The 20,448-nt window shown below is 48.5% G+C and overlaps 1 protein-coding gene across 6 annotated transcripts in view; it reads left to right on the top strand.

The window, feature by feature from the left end:
• MRTFA (myocardin related transcription factor A) overlaps positions 1–20,448 on the top strand; it is a 208,238-nt gene that overhangs the window by 136,679 nt on the left and 51,111 nt on the right. The window contains exon 1 of one of the 6 annotated variants that reach the window (XM_089308961.1): positions 1,996–2,014. The exons of 4 other annotated variants lie outside the window; for them this stretch is intronic. Coding sequence is in view for 1 of the 2 variants with exons in the window: in XM_051834087.3 (XP_051690047.3) it covers positions 6,895–7,096 (202 nt within the window). In the remaining variant the exon portion in view is untranslated. Of the gene's footprint in view, positions 1–1,995; positions 2,015–6,771; positions 7,097–20,448 lie in introns of those variants that run through there. One more of the 6 variants, XM_051834087.3, reaches the window with a different exon arrangement.

Here is a 20,448-nt window from a genome sequence, read left to right as displayed (position 1 = left end):
TTGGCCAGAGCAGAGAAGGGTAGCAAAGGATAGGTGCAGGGCCCGAGGTAGGGAGCAGGACAGTTCATCTTCAGAGAGCTGTCTCTAGAAAAGAGATTGTAAACCACCAATGGGCAGAGAGATGTGGAAGTATGGCATTCTTTCTGTTAGGTAGGTGTGGACTTGCCTTAGCTGGAACATAAAAAATGGACAGTCTGCTTGAAAATCACAGACTTTCCGTGGCCTCTGAAATTCTTGTGTTGGGGCTGCAGAATCCCATGCCTGGTTTCAGTGCCAAGGCAACTTCATGGGAGAAGGTTTGAGTAGAGTCAGCTTGGCCTTTGCCTTGGTGTGTTTTCTGTCGCTATGACGAAATCCCCAAGGCAGGTAATTTGGAAAGAAAAGAGGTCCTCACAGTTCTGGAGGCCCAAGGGCGTGGGGCCAGTTCCTGCTCAGCGCTAGGGGGCCCTCTGACACCATCGCAGCGTGGCAGGTGGGACGCCTCTAAGAGGGAGGCAGAGGCCAGTCTGGTCTTTCTATGGCAGCCCACTCCCGAGGGTGATGCCTCCAGTGACCACCTTGTACTAGGCTGTCGCTCCCCCATTCGCGGAGGAATGACACAGGATCCTGGGCTGGTCTTTTGTCTGCTCGGCTCTTCCCGGGTTAGCTGCTGGTCCTTCCCGGGTTGGCTGCCAACCCCTCCACCTCCGTGGAGGAGCGGCTCCCCCTGCCACTTTCCCCACTTCTGCGGGGGAGTGGCACACCGCCGGCCGGCTCTCTCGGGGGCTGCTCAGATGTTATCCGGATGTTCCCTTTAGATGTTCCTGGTGCATGTTGTCTCTCTCCTCCTTTATAGTCCTCTTCCACCAATCCCACTCTGCTACCCACACGCCGAGTACGCTGCTCTCCTCCAATCAGGAGCAAGATCAGCTCCTGCAGCTCATCAGTCAAATTGGCGAGAGGCAGCTGTGTAAAAGTTGTTTACTCCTCTCCCAGCACCATATTGTGGGAGAGCAGATGCGTAGAATAAGTCTTAATTCCAGTAACTTAGTCTAGTCTGAGTTGCTCCCCATACTAGGCCCCACTTCTTCTGTTTTCAGATTTATTTATTTTTATTTGAAGGAAAGAGTGACAGAATACACTCAAGTGCGAGATCCACCACACACTGCTTCACTCCCCAAGTGGCTGCAACAGCCAAGGCTGGGCCAGGCCACAGACAGGAGCCTGGAGCTCCATCCAGATGTCCCTAGTGGGTTGCAGGGACCCCAGTACTCGGGCCGTCCTCCGCTCTTTCCCAGGCACATTGTCAGGGAGTGGATTGCAAGTGGAGCAAGCAAGCCTGGAGCAGTGCTCCTGGGATGCTGGTGTTGTAGGCTGCCTACAGGGCCTCACCTCTTACAGGTCCTGCCACCTCAGATTCCGACACTGGGACCAGGTGTCCAGCACGTGGGCTCCTGGGGGCTGCCTTCAAATCTGGGGTGACGGGAAGATAAGTTCCAGCCTTCAGGATCTTTACACGGCCACTGTTGCTTTAAAAGTCAGTTGTAAGAAATAAACATTTAAAAAAGATAAAGTATTTTTCAGTGTGTGGTTTTCGGGGAGCAACAGGCTTTTTAATTTTTAAAAATTCTTTTGCTTCACAACCATATCAGCCGCTGGAAGACACGGTCGCCCAGAGGCTCAGCCAGTTGGAGAACTCTCCCTTCGTCTTGGGTTTTCTGTCTCAGAAAGTTCGCCTGCAGTAAATGGTTGGTCCGCAGTGTGCTCTGGCGGCACGGCTGCCCAGTTTTGTGTCCAGACTACTTATCAGTGCTCTGTGTTGTCTCCACTGCCCCATGACTCAGTGTTAGTCAGAGAATCGGAACAAGGAATCCTGGGAGGGATTGTGACTGGCTCCCTATTTTGGGTGATGGTTTTCATTTAATTTACTAGGTCATGTAATAGAGGGAGACATTAACAGCTTGAGAAACCCTGAAGGAATGTAAGTTCCAAGGATGCTATCTTTACAAGAAAAGGGTTGTGAATTCACCAAAATGTGAGTTTATAGTTTAAACATCTCGCTTCTTTCTTTCCTACCCTGTTGTTTTTTCGTCTGTGTCATGAGAGATTAGGGGCCATCCCAAGGGTGGAATTCAGCATTAATAAACCGAAAGGGACAAGTTGCTGAACATTTCCTGTGCGGTCAGCACGCTGATGACTGACCGTCTCATAAGTTCACCGTAAAGCCACGGGAATCTGGGGAGGGTGTCCGCATTTTCAGATGAGGAGAGATTTTAAGGGACGTGTCCAAAGCCAGGTTGGCAGGAGGTGGTAGGAGCCAGAATTTGAATACAGAGCTGCTGACTGCAAGTGCAGATTCTCAACCACAGTAGCCCACCACCCGGCCCCTGCCTTTGAGGCACGGGAGATCCAGGTGGGTCTTGGGCTTCACTTGTTTACTGCCTGTGCCTGCGGCTCCTCCAGCACCTACCATGTGCATAGCACACGGTAAATATTTATTGCTGAACAAGTGTGTACAGGTAACCACGGAAAATAGAAGCGTTCTGACATTTTTGCTTGTGAAATTTCTGTAAGTGTATGCTGTGTTTGTAAATATAGTTCATTATGTCTTACGCTAATATTTATAAGGTTGACTTGTGGTATATGTAGCCTTTTAGATGAGGATAAGACGTCTCCTGCCCCTGTGGTGCCTGGGCGTGGCCGGGTCTGACATCCATTTCCTTCTCGCCCAGCAGCCTCCCTGCTGCCGCGGCTCCCTCCCCTCTTCCTCTCACGGTGCTGACAGAATGACCCCTTTTGTCTTTCCCCCTATCTTCCACCCCCAATCGTGTTCTTTTTCACACCTTTGCTTTTGTACATTTCTCTGTGATTGCAAGACTCGTCTCACATTTTTTGGTTTGCCTTAAAAAAGGAAAAAAAGAAATTACTCCTGGACTTGGTTCAGGTGTCTTCTCCCGGAGCCTTCTCCGGATCCTCCGGCCCAGCCAGTCCCCCTCTGGGTTCTTCATTGGTACTTAGGCCAAGGATCGTGCAAGTGAACACGGGCTCACTCTGCTCCGCCAAACAGCCGGCAGCGTGGACTGCACGAGGTCAGGGCTTGCGATGTTCCATCTGCCTGGCACTTGGTGGGCAGACAGTAAATACCTAAAGGAGAAGGAAGCAAAAGGAAGGGCAGGGCCTGTCCAGCCCCACCACAGATCTTAGAGAACCCTGCATTTTAGAGACGGTGGCCCCCCTATCTGCTCCAAACTCCTTTTAGAAATGAAGGTGGCACCCTGAGGCCATACTAAGGCTAGCTCAAAACTGGGACAGCTGAGGCTGATTTTATGGTACAGTGGAATGATTAAGCTGCCTTTGGTGATGCCGGCTGGTTTGAGTCCTGGCTACTGTGCTTCTGATCCAGCTCCTTGCTGATGTGCCTGGGAAGGCATCAGAGGCTGGCCCACATGGGAGGCCAGGACGGAGTTCCAGGCTCCTGATTTCGGCCTGACCCAGCCCTCACTGTTGCAGCCATTTGGGGAGTGAACCAGTGGATGTGGTATGTTTGTCTTCCTGTGTTTCTCCCTCTCTAAAATTACCTTTCAGATCAAATCAGTCTTTAAAAACAAGCAAGCGAGCAAGCAAAAAGGACTCCTAACTGCCACTGTACTGAAGGTTACAGGATGGGTGCCATTCTGAGATTTTTTATGAATTAACTCTGCTATTACAGAGTTAATTAACTACTAACTTATTGCATCCTGATGGCTCCACTTTGTGGAGGAGAAAACAGAGGCACAGAGACGGGAAATACCTCACTGTCACACAGCTAAGGAGGTGGTAGAGACGAGTGTTAACCCTGGTAGCCTCCTTCCAGAGCCTGTGTTACATTCTGAGTGCATAACATTCTGTAATCTGCTTTTAAAAAATAATTGACTTCAATTTATATGCAGTGAAAGTCACCATTTTTAGGTGGACAGTTCATTGAGTTCTGATTAAAAGGAAAGAAGCCACCATGGGCCAGTGCTATGGTGTTGGGGGTGAAGCCTCCACCTGCAACGCTGGCATCCCTTATGGGTGTCAGTTCGAGTCCCGGCTGCTCCTCTTCCATTCCAGCTCCCTGCTAATGCTCCTGGGAAAGCAGCAGAAGGTGGTCCAAGTGCTTGGGCTTCTGCACCCATGTGGGAGACCTGGGAAACCTGCAAGAAGCTACTGGCTTTGGCTTGGTCCAGCTCCAGCTGTTGCAGCCATTTGGGGAATGAACCACTGGATGGAAGACCTCATTCTCTCTGTCTCTCCCTCTCTCTCTCTGTAACTCTGCCTCTCAAATAAATAAATAAGTAAATTGTTATTTAACCAAAAAAAGGAAGCCACCACTAGAGCCAGGACACCTAGGACATCTCCATCACCCCCAGGAGGATCTCTGAGGGCTCTGCAGACTGCGTGCACTTTCCCAGTCTCTGGCAACCACTGATCGGATCTTGCCCTGCAGTTCAGCCTTTTCATGATTTTCATATAGTGAATGGTTTGTGGCCTTCTGTGTCTGCCACTTTATTTATTTATTTTTTTAACAGAATTTTGACAGTGAGAGAGAGACAGAGAGAAAGGTCTTCCTTCCGTTGGTTCACCCCCCCAAATGGCCACTACGGCCGGCGCTGCGCCGATCTGAAGGCAGGAGCCAGGTGCTTCTCCTGGTCTCCCATGTGGGTGCAGGGCCCAAGCACTTGGGCCATCCTCTACTGCCTTCCCGGGCCACAGCAGAGAGCTGGACTGGAAGAGGAGCAACCGGGACAGAATCTGGCACCCCAACCAGGACTAGAACCCTGTGTGCCGGCGCCGCAGGCGGAGGATTAGCCTAGTGAGCCGCGGCGCTGGCCTGGAGCTTTTTTTTTTAACAAAGCATAATGCTTCATCAGTGTTGTTGCCTGTCGCAGTGGTGTGTGTGTGTGTGTGTGTGTGTAGACACGTGCATGAAAACTGCTGATGGTACCGTTCCCTTGTATTTACGTACCATGATTTTTTATTCTGTTCACAGGCTGAGGGCATTTGCATTGTTTCTAGCTTTGAGCAATTACAGATGAAGCTGCTCTGAATAGTTGGGTATTTGGGTAGATGTGTGCTTTCATTTTCTTTGGTAGGTACCCAGGGTAGAATCACTGTTTTGTAAGTACAAGTTTATAAGCAGCTTCCAAACTGTTTTCCAAAGCAGCATTTTCACTTCGCAGCACCTGCTCCCCCAATGTCAGAGCGGCCATTGTTGCTCCTGCCTGCTGCAGTCAGTGTCTTGGTGGCACTTGTATCCTGGCGCTAGCCAGCTACTTCCCTCTGCATGGCTCTGTGAGGAAAAGTGTGGATTAGATCGGTGGTTTCCTCAGTACAGGTGTCCGTTGAGCGACGTGCAGTGTGTGCAGGGCAGGTGTGGATGAGCCTCTCTGCTCTCAAAGCTCCTGCCTGGCCCTGTGAGCCGGGCACAGCCAGCGGTGGAGACCGTTTGATTTTTACAGTTTTACTTAGTTCCCTGCTGGCTGACAGGACTGGGCATAGAGGCCTTCACTTGTGATGCTACGGAGCCCTGTAGGAAGCCAAGTGTGGTGGCACGCATGGCTGCAGCCTTGGCTGGAAGTGCCCCTGAGTGTCATGGTGGCAGCTTCAGTTCAGTCTGTCGGTGTAGTGTCCTGACTGCCCCATCGCAGGATCAGATGGTGAGCCGAGCTGAGGGGTGTGTATCTCAGAGTTTTGATCGGCTACCATTATTGTTTCAGTACATTGTCTCTGATACTCACCAGCATCTTAAGAGCCCCCCTTTTTTTCCTAAATGAAAAGGTCAAATATGTATTGAGCTACATCATTTTTTAAAGATTTATCAGTGGGGCTAGCATGGTGGCCTAACAGGTTAAGCGGCCCCTGCAACACTGCGCCTCATATGGCCACTGGTTCATGTCCCAGCTGTCCGCTTCTGACCCCGCTCCCTGCTATGGCCTGGGAAAGCAGTCCTGGGGCCCCTCCACCATTGTGGGAGACCTGTGAGGCTCCTGGCTTCAGCCTGGCCCAGCCCTGTCCATTTCGGCCATCTGGCGAGTGAACCAGTGGATGGAAGATCGATCAACCTCTCTTGCTCTCTGCCCTTCAAAAGAAGATTTTATTAGCAAAGTGCTTGCACGTTGCTGAGAGTACCTTCACTTATTCAGTCGCTGAGCACTTTGCCAGTGCAGCCGTTATTCTCATGGTTGCTTCCCAGTGCTGTGATGTGGCTTTTTTCAAAGTGAGTAATTCTTCCTGAATTTTTCCTTTGGTACCCCCCCCAGCTTGGGCTGTTTTTACTTTTATAAATGTGTGTGTATGCGTGTGTATATGTGTATATACGCACACACATGTATTTCTCATCTATAAACATTTAAAAAACAAACATCAAATTAAACCAGTGCTGTGTTGCGGCTCCTTGCACTTTGGTGCAGGCTTGGGAGGCAGAGCAGAGGAGAGAGGAGGGGGTGGGGTGGGGAGGAGAGGAGAGGAGAGCAGAGCAGAGCAGAGCAGAGCAGAGGAGAGCAGAGCAGAGGGAACCTGGTCATGTGATGCGGCTTGTCTGGCAGACGCCTTTTGGTTCTGAGCAGAGAAACCAACTGTTTGCTATTTTGGGTGAATGAGGCTGTTGGTTGCTACGAGCGTTCTCTCGGAGGGAACCCTCTCCTCTTCCAGCTCTACACACTGAAATCATCGTGGTTCTGCTTTCTGGCCTCTGGGCAGAGGAGGGAGGTGTCAGTGTCAAGGCCCAGTGCTGACAGGAAGAAATGTTTTGCCAGGAGACTTACTGACTCTGACCTTCTGCTGTCACTGCGTGTGGCGCCCCGCTCCCTCAGTCAGCTTGGGCTCTAGCTGTTCCTGCAAGCCTTGCTCTGCAGAGATGCGGTGCCCACCGGTCAGAGCCTCAGCAGGTCATGCATGGCCTCTCTAAGGAGCGAGGGGATGAAGACCAGCTTCTTGCAGCCTTGGCCTTTGGAGTCTCCCGCCTCCAGCATGCTGGAGGAGCCCAGGACTCGCCAGCCCACCTGCAGGATTCTGCCTCTCTCGTGGGTTGTCCTGCAGCCAGGAAAGGAGAGCTACTCCGCAGTGTGCCTGACCCCTTCTCACAGTTTGCGGGAAGGTTAGAGTGTTCGCCCCTGTGGCTGTGCATGCTTGTGTTTCCTCCTGCACTTCCTGCTCTCTTTCCTCCCCTTCTATTTCTCTGTAGCCACCCGAACTTTGACCTTGGGGGTTTACTCCAGATTTAGAGGAGTGTTAGAGCTTACTGAGCACCCCACAGATGAGTGGGTGTAGAACTGCCCAGTGCGTTCCCTGACCTGCTGGGACAGTGATTAGGGTGTTCCTCCTCCTTACTCCTCCTCTTCCCTTCACACAGAACTCAGATAACCAGGCGTAGGATGAGAAAAGGGCAGGAAAAAACCTTTTCCTTAATAAAGTCGACTCTCCTTTTCATGTGGGTCAAATGTAGTGTTAATCAATAAAACATACCCTGACCATAAACCGGGAGCTACTGATGATGGCCTCAGTTTCTTCCGTCTCAAAAATGCTATACGTGGGTACAGAGCCCCTGAGGTCTCTTAACACTAGGACATCATGGTTTAAAATGAAAGTACACTTGGAAGGCTTTTCTCTTGTGTTGCATCTTAGTTTTGCTTAGGGCGAATGATGCAGACTGGCCTTACTCATCCTAAAGGAGTCTTCCTTTCTGAACAGCCTTCTTCCGTAATTTGAAACTGTAGGGAAGGAATACTGTATAGAAGTAGACGGCTGAATTTGAGTTCTGCTGAAAAGTTCATTTTTTTTTTAAAGATATGGGATGCTAGCATTGCAAGTGGCAGCTTTACTTGCTGCACCACAATGCCAGCCCCAAAAGTTCAGCTTTAAATTTAAGGAGAGTTCTGGATTATGGAACAAACAGGGTAGTAAGTTTATCCCCAACTTTTATTAAATGTGAATAGAAAAGAATTATTAATATTTCTCTCTCTTAGCTTGGAAACCTGTCAGAAGTTATAATCTGTAAAGTTATAATATAATTGCTTTTCTAACAACTGAGTAGTTTCTTGTGAGTTTCCAAGATCTTGAGGCTTTCTACTGCGTTTGACAGGACGACTGGACACATGGCGTCCGCAGTGACTGAGGCCACAGAGAGGACACGCAGTGGTTTTGAGCACCTAGGTTTGCACAGGGAATCATTCTAAGAACTGGTTGAATGGCAGTTGGGTTTTCTTTAAATATCTAGACGTGTCGTGTAACTGAAGTCAAAGCAGCACGGTGAGCATTAGTGGGGAGATTCTTCAGGCAGCAGAGAGACAGGATGGCTCAGGACTTAGGCTGCTGCCTTTGACTGTTTGTAACCTAGAGGGTTGTAATGTTTCAGATTTCCCACGTCATCATTAGTTAAGTTCAGAAACCTATAGGAAGGAGAAATGCAGGCATGTTATCCTAAGTAGGGTCAGAATGGAGTTTTAGATAACGACCATAAGCAATTGACTGCAATTTTTTTGGTTTTATATTGTGCATAGAACCTTCTGTTTAGAATTCTGTGTGTTTACTGAATCTCAAGAGCACTAAAATTATGTTTTCTCTAAATAATTACATGTATTTTGAAAACTCACTATCATTTTGTAAACTGCACAAAAGAGGTGGATTGTGCATTAGATAGTAAAAGCAGAAAGGATATCTGGTGTCTCTCCTTTTGGACTGAAGTGGGTGAGAGACAAAGATAGTTCTTCCTTGAAACCCCAGAGATACCCAGTGAAAATTATTCTTCTTAGCCTTGTATTTTATTATACTAAATGCATTCCTCATAATGAACTTTTCCTGTTTTCTTTATTAATAGACTTTGAGAAGGACCAGATCTGCTTGATGGTTTTGTAGGGAGAGTTGCCAGTCTTGAAAGATCTGTATTCGTGTGTGTGTGTGTGTGTTTTACCACCTTCTGGTGTAGCACTGCCCGGTGCTACATCTGTACTGTCCAGTATGATGGCCACTAGCCAGAGGTGTCTGTTGAAAGCTAAAATGTGGCTACAGAGACTGGAAAAGTGAATTTTAAATTTTATTTGATTGTAATTAAATGTATAGTGTATGTGGCTAGCAGTTGCTGTATTGGAAAGCACAGTTCTAGACCCTTTGCAGCCTGACCTTAGCCAGCCTTCCCTCTGACACTCCCTTTCACAAAATTCGCGCTTCAGCTAAACTGGAGTGTGATGGTTATGTTCTTGACCTTACAGAATTTCCTACCTCCAGGCCCGGCTCATCGTGCTCACCTCTAGTGTATGAACCTTCAAGGTTGCTAATATGCTGCTGCACCTGTAAGCTTACTTAATCCTTTCTGTGCGTTAGTAACTTATCTGCAGACTCAAAGCACGTATAACACTGTCTTCAATTACACTGATTTGTCTTACATTTCTTATCTCCTTGATTATATTTAGAGATTCCTTGAGGGTTTTAAGTAGATTTCATGGTTGCATGTGTGTGATAGATTTCTTCTCTTTTTCCCTTCCAAAGTACCCAGAACACAGTGTGTTGACTTGGGCTACTGAGCGTGCTGATGGTTACTGTGCCTTGTGGCACTAGGGGGCAGTATTGTGTCCACAGGCAGAGTGTTTATCCCAAAATGACACAAATATTTTGAGCACTCTGTCTAAATTCAGTATTATTCAGTCTTGTGTTAATTTTACCCTTCAGAAGGAACTTATATCTGTTCATTGTTAGTGACATTAATAACTACTTTTTCTGTAATTGTCTTGAATTGGATTCAGGAATATTAAACTGCACCAGGAGATGGTGAGTCTTGCCGGGAGGAAGCTTGGTTCATCTAAGAGACCCAGCCAGGGCCTTGTCTGTCAGATGTTAATTCCTTTAGGACAGAAACCTTCTTGTGGTGGGCAGCAGGTGACCCAGCATGGACCCAGTGGTCAGGAACCTAAAGTTGTTGCTTTGATCTTGGTGGTGGTAAGCTTGGCAAACCAGTTCTCTCACTGTGTGGTGGGTATACTGTTCATCATCCTAACTCATAGGGTCAAATGAGATCATATTGTGAAAGTAGCTTTGTAAAATAGCATATAAATGTACAGTGTTTTTATTAATTCAGTTTCTATCATATTTGGTGCCAAGGCATGCATGTAGTAAATAGTTAATTATAAATATGTATGATGTTAATTTGTTTTTTTTTATTTTTGACAGGCAGAGTTAGACAGTGAGAGAGAGAGAGAGAGAGAAAGGTCTTCCTTCTATTGGTTCACCCCCAAATGGCTGCTATGGCCAGCGTGCTGCACTGATCCGAAGCCAGGAGCCAGGTACTTCTCCTGGTCTGCCATGCGGGTGCAGGGTCCAAGCACTTGGGCCATCCTCCACTGCACTCCCAGGCCACAGCAGAGAGCTGGACTGGAAGAGGAGCAACCAGGATAGAATCCGTGGCCCCAACCAGGACTAGAACCCTGGGTGCTGGCGCCATGGGTAGAGGATTAGCCTAGTAAGCCACAACGCTGGCCAATTTGTTTTGTTTTTAAAGATTTACTAATTGAAAGGCAGAGTTAGAGAGAGAGATACATAGAGATCTTCCATCCACTGATTCATTCCCCGAATCAGGCTGAAACCAGGAGCTAGGAGCTTCTTCCAGGTCTCCCACATGGGTCCAGGGGTCAAGGCCTTGGGCCATCTTCTGCTGCTTTCCAGGCACATTGGCAGGGAGTGGGATCAAAAGTGGAGCACCCATGACTGGAACTGGCACCCATATGAGATGCCAGCGCTGCAGGCGGCAGCTTAACCCATTAGACCACAACGCCTGCGCCTGTGATGTTAATTTTTAAATTGAAAGGATTTACTGTGCACAAGGTCAATGAGAGATTTATTCTTACAGTCACCGGGGCTGCACACAATGAGAGGTGATTATAGTCGCAAGAGTGTCTGGTTATATATATATCCTGTCCTTTGCTGTTATTCGTAAGCCTCAAGAGGAACTGTATGTGATATATATCTAAAAATTAAAATTTATTTATAGTCTCCTGTCTAATGGATTTATTTTTGTATATCCTCTACCCTTCTTAATGCTAGAAATAATCAGAATGAGCCAAATATTGTGAGACTTTTTTTTGTCTCTTTGTAGAAAACCAGGTTCAAATACAGTTATTTACACAAATCTGATGTAGTTTGGAAAGATGCATGAACATATTTTCCTGCCAGATTCATGGTTAGCAAGGAAGCGAGCTGTCCTAGGAGGTAGTGAGTGGTTGCTTGTTGAAACCAGCCACTAGCCTGGAGCCCTCTCTGGTAAATCATTAGATCCATCGACTGAAATGTTCAGCTGAAGTTCATGCAATCTCACACTTACAAAACACTCTTGCCAAAGAGAATTGCAGACATGCTATCTGCAATAGAATCATTTCCTGTTTGGGCCTGAGGTGGGACCCATCTGAAACTGCAGTCTTGTAAGATTGTTATGAAAAATGCCTTGATGGGAGAGGCCTTCATGATACTGGATGTTGACCTAGCCGGTGTGGGGGTTAAGACGGCACCCCAGGATCCTGCGATACCAGATGAAAGCATGGGTCTGGGTCTGCAAGTCCAGCCCCTGGGGTGATGAGGATCAGGCTCCTCCGGGGCGGTCAGGTTTGTGCTGAATACACTCTGGCGGTGGGCCAGGCAGATGGCACATTCCTGCACCGACCTTCCGAGGCCTGCCAGCTTCCAAAGCTTGCCCTGGGAGGTGTGGCTGTGCCCTGGCGGGTACGGCCCTGAGAGCCTGATTCCATGTAGCCTTTGGTTCCTGAGCGGATGCCGTGGGACTCAGGGACCAGGCTGGGCCCTGAGTCCACTTAGGGCTTGGTGTGTATGCTCAGAGCCCTTGCACCTAGCCTAGCTTGGAGCTGATTTTGCCTGGCATTATGACCCCAGGACTGACTCCACTCCGTGACTCCTCCAGAGTAGGAATGATCCAGGGTCAGCCTCTGAAATGCCACAGCTCCTGCTCCTTTTCATCTGCATTCAGACCTGCGTTTTCAGCTTTGACTGATCCTTGCATCTGAGAGTAGGCGGGGGGGGCCAGGCAATTAGGCAGCAGTCGCCTGCCCCTCTGTCTGCCTCAGTGCAGCCCTTGGCTGTGTACAGGCAGTTCAGGTGTGCTACACTCCTCAGACCTCAGCCTCCCCCCTTTCCCATTGCCCTTTGATTTCTAAAAATCTGATACTCAGCCTTTCCTTCCCCCACTCACACACCAGTGGAGCCTCCTAAGCTATTTCTGTCAGTTTAATGATCCCCAGCTGTTGCTGTAGTTCTGGGTGTTTTCATGCTGGGGGAGGTGGAAGAGCCGGGGAACAGGGGTCTCCTCATGGGTCAGGCAGTGTGTCCAGCAGGTTGGATTCCTTCTTTGTAAACTACTAGGGTGAGACTTCTTAAGAGAGGATGTTTGGAAGCACGGAAGGGAAAATGCAAGTTCATTATCGGGGCATTTGAAAAACAAGCATTCTGCTGAACGATGTGGCAGTCTCGGCCTCACTTAAAATTATGGCACGGGATAACTGGGTGATCACTTTGCATTCTTTCAGCTTTTGAGCTGGAATGCCCCTGCACCCATGTTGTGTGTTGAAGGAGCAAAGTAGTTGAATGAAAAAGGGGATTCTGATAGGAAAGATGGGGAAGTTGTTCCAGAACCGGCCGGAAAGGACGGATTTCAGTTCTGCTTTAACCTAACGCAGGTGTGTTTCGTGGGAAGCCTGCAGTAAGGAAGTGTTCCTCTTGGAAACGACCACAAACTTGAGATACAAAGCTTAGTTCTTTCAACAAGGCCGACCCCCTGCAGCCACACAGGCCTTGACTTCAGGAGACCTCTGCTGGCCCTGGGGTGGGCTAGGAAGACCCTGAGGCTCCTGTGTGCTCCTGGGCTGCAGAGCTGCCTTCTCCTTTCTGCTCCGACCTTGAGCGTTTTAACCCTTTCCAGCAGTTTTAGCCGACAGACTTGTAGCTTTCACCCTCAAGCTCTGCCTGCACATAGTTCAATTTCAGGCTTTCAAAGAGAAGGAAAATTTTGCTGGGCCTTTGCCAACATTTATTTTTAAAATCTTCCTTTAATTTCTTGAGTCCAATAGCTAAACTTTTACGTAAGATTTAAGCGGGAGAATTTTTTTTTCTTTGAATCCTCTAGAGAACTTTACGCCTAAACATTTGAAGAATTTTCAGATTACACACACAGGTTTCGGATTTTGAATCTGCTCACCTGACACCCGCCATCAGCAAAGTTGTATGCAGGAAGTCAGCGTCAGTGATACCCACGGGGATTAGGGAATGCGGTTCAAGGCGGCCTGCATGTTCTGTGTGAACGTGCAGACCTATTGCAACAGAGAAAATGCCGTTCCCGATGCCTTTAACTTTGGAAAGGATTGTTCAGATGGCTCTGGCTAAATGTGCTAAAGGAAGCACATTCCCAGTTTATCTCCTCCCATTCAGGCTTCTGGTGCAAGTGTACACTGTGCCCAGATCTCACGTAGCGGGGTCGCCGCAGGTTGTTTTGGAGGTCTCAAGAAAGGGCCTCTGTCCACTCCCTGCAGGGGTTGGCAATTTGAGATCTGCCTGCCACAGTTATGAGATGGGTGAGATGGGTAGCTACCCAGAGTGAAACGGGGAGCCCTGGATTTTTGAGGGTGTGCAGAAGAGTTTGATTTAGTTACTTGTTTATGTGTAATTATTCGTGTTTTCGCTGTGACACTGGCATTAAATGTGGTAAAGGAAAAGCACAGACTCTGATACCCAGCCAGCCCCCATTTGAACCGTGACTCTGCCTCTGACCGGCTGTGTATCCATTTATTTAACCTCAGTGTCTCCATCTCTAAAGCAGATGTAAAACACAGCTCACATAGCTGGTGCGGCTCAGAGAATCCTGGCTGGTGCCTCTCAGCCAGTGACCGCGTGGCCCAGCCCGGAGTGAGCTCCCTGTGCCTGTGTATTAGTTCTCGCGATGGACACTTCCTCAGTGCCCTCGCACCTGCCGTTTCTGCTGTCCGAGACACGCTTTCTTGGGCTCTTCGTGGTTTATCGTGATGCTTAGGTTTCTGTTTGAGACTCGTGTATCCCTCAGAAGGTCCTTCTCTGTGTACCCTGTCCAAAATCGCCCTCCCCGGTCACTGCCTGTTCTCTTCTGCTGTTTTTCTTTCTGTGTAATCTCATATGCCCCCTGAAACCAAAACACGTTTATTGCTTCCATCTCCCACCACCACGACACACGCTCTGCGAGCACAGGGAGGGACCTCCTTTGTCCCTGTCACTTTGCATGGTGCCAGTGGGTGTGACAGGACATGAATGAGTGGACCAGTCGAGAATCTCCCAGTTCCAGGAGAGCAGCCCTGGCTGAGTGTGGGATGGAAGTCGTACCAGGAAGCTGGTGCTGTGTGCCTTGTGCACTGAGAGCCCAGCGGGAGGTGCCTGTGACGCTCTCGCACATCCTAGACTCCTGCCTGTCTCTGGGGGACCTCCTTCACGTGTACTTTTAGATGTGACCACCCTTAACCTGCTAGAGTCTGTTTGTTTTGGAATTTGAGTAGAAGCAGCCTTTTCAAATTCTGGAATTCTGTTATATGCTATCATGTCACATTCATGGAAATAGCCCAAGTTCTCTCCTAGGTACAAAGTGTTTAGATAGGGGTTGGCATTATGGCATAGTGGGTTAAGTCACCACCTCCAGTACCGGCATCCCACATGGGTGCTGGTTCATGTCCTGGCTGCTCCTTTTCTGATCCAGCTTCCTGCTGATGCACCTGGAGAAGCAGTGGAAGATGGTCCAAGTCTTTGGGCCCCTGCACCCACATGGGAGACCTGGAAGAAGCTCCTGGCTCCTGGCTTCAGCCTGGCCAGTCCTGGCTGTTGCAGACATTTGGGGGAGTAAACCAGCAGATGGAACACCCATCTCTGTCTCCCTCCTCTCTGTAACTCTGCTTTTCAGATAAATAAAATAAATTTAAAAAAAATTTTTCAAGTCTCTCTGACTGGGCTGCCCTCTGATAGAACTTTATTCCAAAAAAAGCATGTAGATAATTTTTTTCAACTTATCACATTGATAGCACTATTAGTGTAGTCTTTAATTTTTTAATTTTTATTTTTTAGATTTATTTATTTATTTGAAAGTCAGATTTACACAGAGAGAGAAGCGGCAGAGAGAGAGAGAGAGAGGTCTTCAATCTGCTGGTTCACTCCCCAATTGGCCGCAATGGCCGGAGCTGCACTGATCTGAAGCCAGGAGCCAGGATTTTCTTCCAGGTCTTCCACGTGGGTGCAGGGGCCCAAGGACTTGGGCCATCTTCTACTGCTTTCCCAGGCCATAACGGAGAGCTGAATTGGAAGTGGAACAGCTAGGTCTCAACCGGTGCCCTTATGGGATGCTAGCTCTTCAGGCGAGGGTGTTAACCCACTGCGCCACAGCACTGGCCCGATAATGTAGTCTTTAAAAAATGTTTGAACGGGCTGTCCTTGTGGTATAGTAGGCAAAATTACCGCCTGCGATGCTGACATCCCATATGGATGCTGGTTTGTGTCCCAGCTGCTCTACTTCTGATCCAGCTCCCTGCTAATGGCCTGGGGAAACATCAGATGGCCCAGTACTTGGGCCCCTGCCACTCATATAGGAGACCCAGAAGAAGCACCAGGCTCCCTGGCCTGGCTGTGGCCGTTGCAGCCAACTGAGGAGTTAACCAGCGGATAAGGGATCTCTCTCTAACTCTGACTTTAAATAAATAAATAAATAAATCTTTAAAATATATTAGATATAGTGAGCAAGCAGTCTCATCTGCTGCTCTAAAGGTCTGTAATTACCCCCACTTGGAGCCGAAACCAGAGCCAGGAACTCAGTCCAGATCTCCCATGTGGGTGGCAGCGACCCAAACACTTGAGCCATAGCTGCTGCCTGCAGAGCCTGCGTTAGCAGAAAGCTAGGTATTGAACCCAGGCATTCCAGTATGGGATGCGGGCATCTTAAATGTCAGGCCAAATGCCAACCTGAAGACATTCTAAAACATGAAAGACGGCTATGGTTCATGGGAGGGCGGTGTGTGGTGTGCTAACGGCTAAGAGCTCAGGCTCCAGGTGCAGACGGAGCTGGGTTCCAGTTTGTGCCATACCCTTCATGCACTCTGTGACCCTGGGCAAGTTGCTCAGTCTCTCAACCCCGGTCTCCTTGCCTATGAAATAGCATTTAGTATCTTCCACATGGCCTTGCTTTGAGAATTTATTGAGATCATGCATGTTTTCACCATTTGCTAAACTTTACAAAATACAAAGTCCTTTTATTTTGTATATTTTAATAGATTATAAAGCTTGTCATTTGTAAGGTACCAGGTTAGATGTATAAGTAGCTCAGATTTAGTGACCAGGAAGGTATTTCATCCAGTGCTCTACTCACATTCCAAGTAGTATTCAGATCAAAAAGATATTTTTGATTTTTTATATTTATGCTTTTTTTAGATTTTATTTATTTATTTGAAAGGTAGAACTACAGGCAGAGAGAGGGAGAGACAGAGAGAAAGGTCCTCCATCCACTGGTCCACCTCCAAAACAGCCACAACAGCCTGATCTGAAGCTAGGAGCCAAGAGCCTCCCCCAGACCCCCATATGAGTACAGGGACCCAAGCACAGGGCCACCCTCCACTACTCTCCCAGACCACAAGCAGAAAGCTGGACCAGAAGACGAGCAGCCGGGACAGGAACCGGCACCCATACAGGACACCGGCGCCACAGGCAGAGGCTTAGCCCACCATACCACAGTGCTGGCCCCGATATTTCTGCTTTCTTCCTTTCTTTTTCTTTTCTTTTCTTTTCTTTTTTTTTTTTTTTAAGATATATTTATTTACTTGAAAGGCAAAGTTACAGAGAGGTAGAGCGAGAGAGAGGGGTCTTCCATCCGCTGGTTCACTCCCCCAAGTGGCTGCAATGGCCAGAGCTGGGCCAATCTGAAGCCAAGAGCCCAAAGACTTGGGCCATCTTCTGCTGCTTTCCTAGGCCATAGCAGAGAGCTGGATTAGAAGTGGAGCAGCTGGGACTTGAACTGGTGCCCATATGGGATGCCAGCACTGCAGGCAACACTTTACCTGCCATACCACAGCGCTGGCCCCTCTTTCTTTTCTTTCTTTCTTTTTTTAAAGATTTATTTATTTATTTGAAAGAAGGAGAGGAAGAGGCAGAGAGAGAGAGCTTCCATCCACTGGTTCACTCCCCAGATGGCTGCTAAGGCTAGAGCCGAACTGATCCAAAGCCAGGAGCCAGGAGCTTCTTCCAGGTCTCCCATGTGGGTGCAGGGGCCCAAGCACTGCTTTCCCAGGCCATAGCAGAGAGCTGGATCGGAAGAGGAGCAGCCGGGGCTAGAACTGGTGCCTGTATGGGATTCCAGTGCCACAGACAGAGGCTTAGCCCACTGTGCTATAGTGCTGGCCTCTGCTACTCACTTCTGATCCAGCTCCCTACTAATGTACCCGGGAAAGCAGCAGCAGGTGATCCAAGTGTTTGGGCCTCTGACTCACATGGGAGACCCAGAAGAAGCTCCTGTCTCCTGGCTTCAGATAGGCTCAGTTCAGGTTGTTACAGCCATATGGGGAGTGAACCAGCAGACAGAAGATATCTCTCTCTCTTTCTCTCTCAGCTCTACTTTTCAAATAAATAAATCTTAAAAAAAAAAAAAAAGGAAAAGAAGAAAGTTCATGGAAAATGGAATTAAAAGATAAATGGATTTTGGTGCCAGAATACCTAAACACATGCATGCTCGTATTTATGCCACAAATCACCTTATAACTTGAATTTTTAGAAGGCCATTATTTGTTCTTCATAATTAATCATTGGATCAGAAGAGGAGCAGCCGGGACTAGAACCAGCGCCCATATGGATGCCTGTGCTTCATGCCAGGGCTTTAACCCGCTGCAGTACAGCACCGGCCCCAGTAAATAAATTTTTAAAATAAAGGATGTAATAATAAAGTGTCAGGAAACAAAAAGGCAGGGATCCGTTTTCAAAGCTGTTTTATAGTGAGGAGAGCGAGGCTGAAAGAAGCTAAAGTGTCTCACTGGGAGCAGCAGAGCCAGAACCAGAAACCATGCCTCTGCTTCTTCCTTGGATGTCTGTTGGTCTCCTTGAAGGGCAGCTCTGCAGACGCATTGCCTGCACTTGGAACGTAAATGCTCACATAACTAACCCTATATGCAATGCTTGCCCCTTTCTCCAGAAGTCATGATTGAGTTGACAGTAAACCCTTTCTAGTTATGGGTAGGGCTAATTATAGAATATACTGCGTCTGTAAAATGCAGTTGTTTATATTAAAAACAAGCCAGAAATACGTTTCTGGTAACAGTGTACCCTGAGTTAACCCATTCAGGCTGGCTTCCCAAGTTGAAGCAAGAAAAGCAATCATGGAAAAGACTGGAGAAGCTCCCGAGTTCTATGAACGACGCAGGGGAGAAAGCCACTTCGCGGACGCCGTGAGACAGAGCACGGGGATCAGGAACCAGACACAGGAGGAGCCAGCACCCGAGTGGGGGAGCACAGAGTGCTGCTCTCCTTCCCCTCCTTCTCGGCTGTGGAAGGAAAGGCTGTGGGAGCAGTTGACAGCCAGGGCCCAGAGAGGGGAAGAATATCAGGAAGTTGCTTGAAATTGAGTACAAATTGATCATGAGGATAAAATCTTTTTTTATTTATTTATTTATTTTTATTTGACAGGTAGAGTCATAGACAGTGAGAGAGAGAGACAGAGAGAAAGGTCTTCTTTCCGTTGGTTCACCCCCCAAATGGCCGCCACGGCTGGCACTGTGCCGATCCGGAGCCAGGAGCCAGGTGCTGCCTCCTTGTCTCCCATGCGGGTGCAGGGCCCAAGCAGTTGGGCCATGCTCCACTGTCCTCCTGGGCCACAGCAGAGAGCTGGCCTGGAAAAGGAGCAGCCGGGACTAGAACCTGGTGCCCATATGGGATGCTGGTGCCACAGGCGTAGGATTAACCAAGTGAGCCACTGCGCCGGCCGCGAGGATAAAATATTTTTAAGGCCAGTTTATATATTCACTACATGGGAAGGATGGAGCTTTTTCCTTTCTCTGATTTCTAGTGCTGAAAGCTATCACATTTGTGCTCTTATAAAATGTAAAAAAAAAGTGTGTGTGTAGCTATTTTAGTTTTTGTTGTTTAAAAACAATATTTCTTACTATTTTTGTGTAGATGTGTATCACATATTCGGCCAGATACACCTTGGATTTGCCAGGGACCCCCAGTAGTGGGGCAAGCCCACCTGTGACGTGGGTGTTAGCCAAAGGTGCCCTTCTCTATGTCCTTTGAAGCAAAATCTTACTGCCGTTAGTGTCTCTCATAGCATCAGACGTTACTTATTTTGAATCCCCTTTTCCCGTTAGAACTCAGAGGCTCCTGAGAATGAGAACCATGTGTCACTGAGCTGCGTATCTCTAACACCCAGCCCTGGCTGTGAGAGCACGATGCTTGAGTGCCTGCCGGGAATCGTGGGCAGAGCCAGGCCGCTCGGTCGGGATGTAGCAGGTGTCACCTTTGAGAGCAGGCTTCACACTTGAGGACGTGTCTGCTGTTTGTCTCCCCCAGAACTGTCAGCTCCACTGAAGGCAGGGACTTTGTGAATCTGGTCACTGCCGCATCTCCAGCAACATGTCGGGTGTCTGGCAGATAGTGTGCCCTCAAGTCTTAAAGAAGAACCCAGAGGAGGCCGGTGCTGTGCACAGTGGGTTAAAGCCCCAGCCTACAGCACCAACATCCCATATGGGCGCCAGTTCAAGTCCTGGCTGCTCCACTTCTGATCCAGCTCTCCGCTGTTGCCTGGGAAAGCAGTAGAAGATGGCCCAAGTCCTTGGGCCCTGCACCCACATGGGAGACCTGGAAGAAGCTCCTGGCTCCTGGCTTCAGATCAGCTCAGCTCTGGCCATTGCAGCCATTTGGGGAGTGAACCAGCGGAATGGGAGACCTCGCTCTTGCTCTCGCTCTATCTCTCTCTGTAACTCTGTCTTTCAAAGAAATAAAATAATTCTTTTTTTAAAAAAAAAAAAAGAGTCCCCAGAGAAAGCAACATTTTCGTGAGGAGCTAAGGAAGAAGTCAGTCTATAGTATGAGGCAGTTGGAGAGAGACTAGCTAGTTCGTGAGCCCTGTAGCAAGCGGGCACATGACAGTAGAGTAAGTAAATGACTGTGTGCCCTTCGTTATTTTTATCGACATCTCTATTTTTCTTTTCTTTTTTTTTAAGACTTATTTATGGGGCCTATGCTGTAGGATAGCAGGTAAAGCCACTGCCTGCAGTGCTGGCATCCCATATAGGTGCCAGTTCAAGACCTGGCTGCTCCACTTCCAGTCCGGCTCTCTGCTATGGCCTGGGAAAGCAGTGGAAGATGGCCCAAGTGCTTGGGCCCCTGCACCCACATGGGAGACCTGGAAGAAGCTCCTGGCTTCAGATTGGCACAGCTCCAGCTGTTGTGGCCATTTGGGGAGTGAACCAGGGG

Source organism: Oryctolagus cuniculus, chromosome 11, assembly GCF_051225735.1.
Source record: "Oryctolagus cuniculus isolate XC-2025 breed Fujian yellow rabbit chromosome 11, ASM5122573v1, whole genome shotgun sequence".
Lineage (NCBI taxonomy): Eukaryota > Metazoa > Chordata > Mammalia > Lagomorpha > Leporidae > Oryctolagus > Oryctolagus cuniculus.
The sequence above is the reverse complement of the archived record's forward strand: the minus strand, read 5'-3'. Positions and strand labels throughout refer to the sequence as shown.